The 604-nt window shown below is 49.5% G+C and overlaps 1 protein-coding gene across 1 annotated transcript in view; it reads left to right on the top strand.

Moving 5' to 3' along the window:
- Positions 1 to 604, top strand: part of EDA (ectodysplasin A) — a gene marked incomplete at its 5' end in the record, with an annotated part of 12,991 nt that overhangs the window by 6,566 nt on the left and 5,821 nt on the right. Inside the window, 1 exon segment of the mRNA XM_010847844.1 lies at positions 547 to 581. Coding sequence (XP_010846146.1) covers positions 547 to 581 — 35 coding nt within the window.

Here is a 604-nt window from a genome sequence, read left to right as displayed (position 1 = left end):
TTGCATACTTTCTATGTGCAAGAGATATATGGGTTAGTGGTTCCTGTTCTCGTGGAATTTATGTCGTACAGGAGGAGAGTGACAATTAAAGAAGCAAGATGTTTACAAATGGCAATGCATTCTACAGAGAAAATTAATAGAAAAAACAAAAGGCTAAAGAAGCAAGCACCATTGTCTCGGGGTCACATGGTGGCAGGAATGCACTCTCCTCTGTCGCCATGGGTGCTCAGTGGCACTTGCCTTGGGCCATTGTTGGCGAGAGGCCAGTTTCCTGCTGGGTGCTGGGCACATTGAAGATGCAGGTCAGGGACAAGTCAGAGAAGAAAGGGGTGTCGTCTCCCACTCCAGAGCCCCGCATCACACCCTGATTCTCCCTGCAGCTCTGAGTCCTGGAAAATAAGGCTCAGTTGATGCTTGGCAAAAGGCTCAGACTGAGCCTGGCTTGGCTCATACAGGGAGCAAAAGCTCAGTGCCATTGGCTGCCTAGATGAAGAGGAAAGCAAGTAGACAGAGCATGCCCTCTGACTGGCCTGTCCTATTTTGCAGGTGCTGCTGATAAAGCTGGAACTCGAGAAAACCAGGTTGGCTGGGAATTGCTGTCTTG

Source organism: Bison bison, unplaced genomic scaffold (genome assembly GCF_000754665.1).
Source record: "Bison bison bison isolate TAMUID 2011002044 unplaced genomic scaffold, Bison_UMD1.0 scf7180017849817, whole genome shotgun sequence".
Classification (NCBI taxonomy): Eukaryota; Metazoa; Chordata; class Mammalia; order Artiodactyla; family Bovidae; genus Bison; species Bison bison.
The sequence above is the reverse complement of the archived record's forward strand: the minus strand, read 5'-3'. Positions and strand labels throughout refer to the sequence as shown.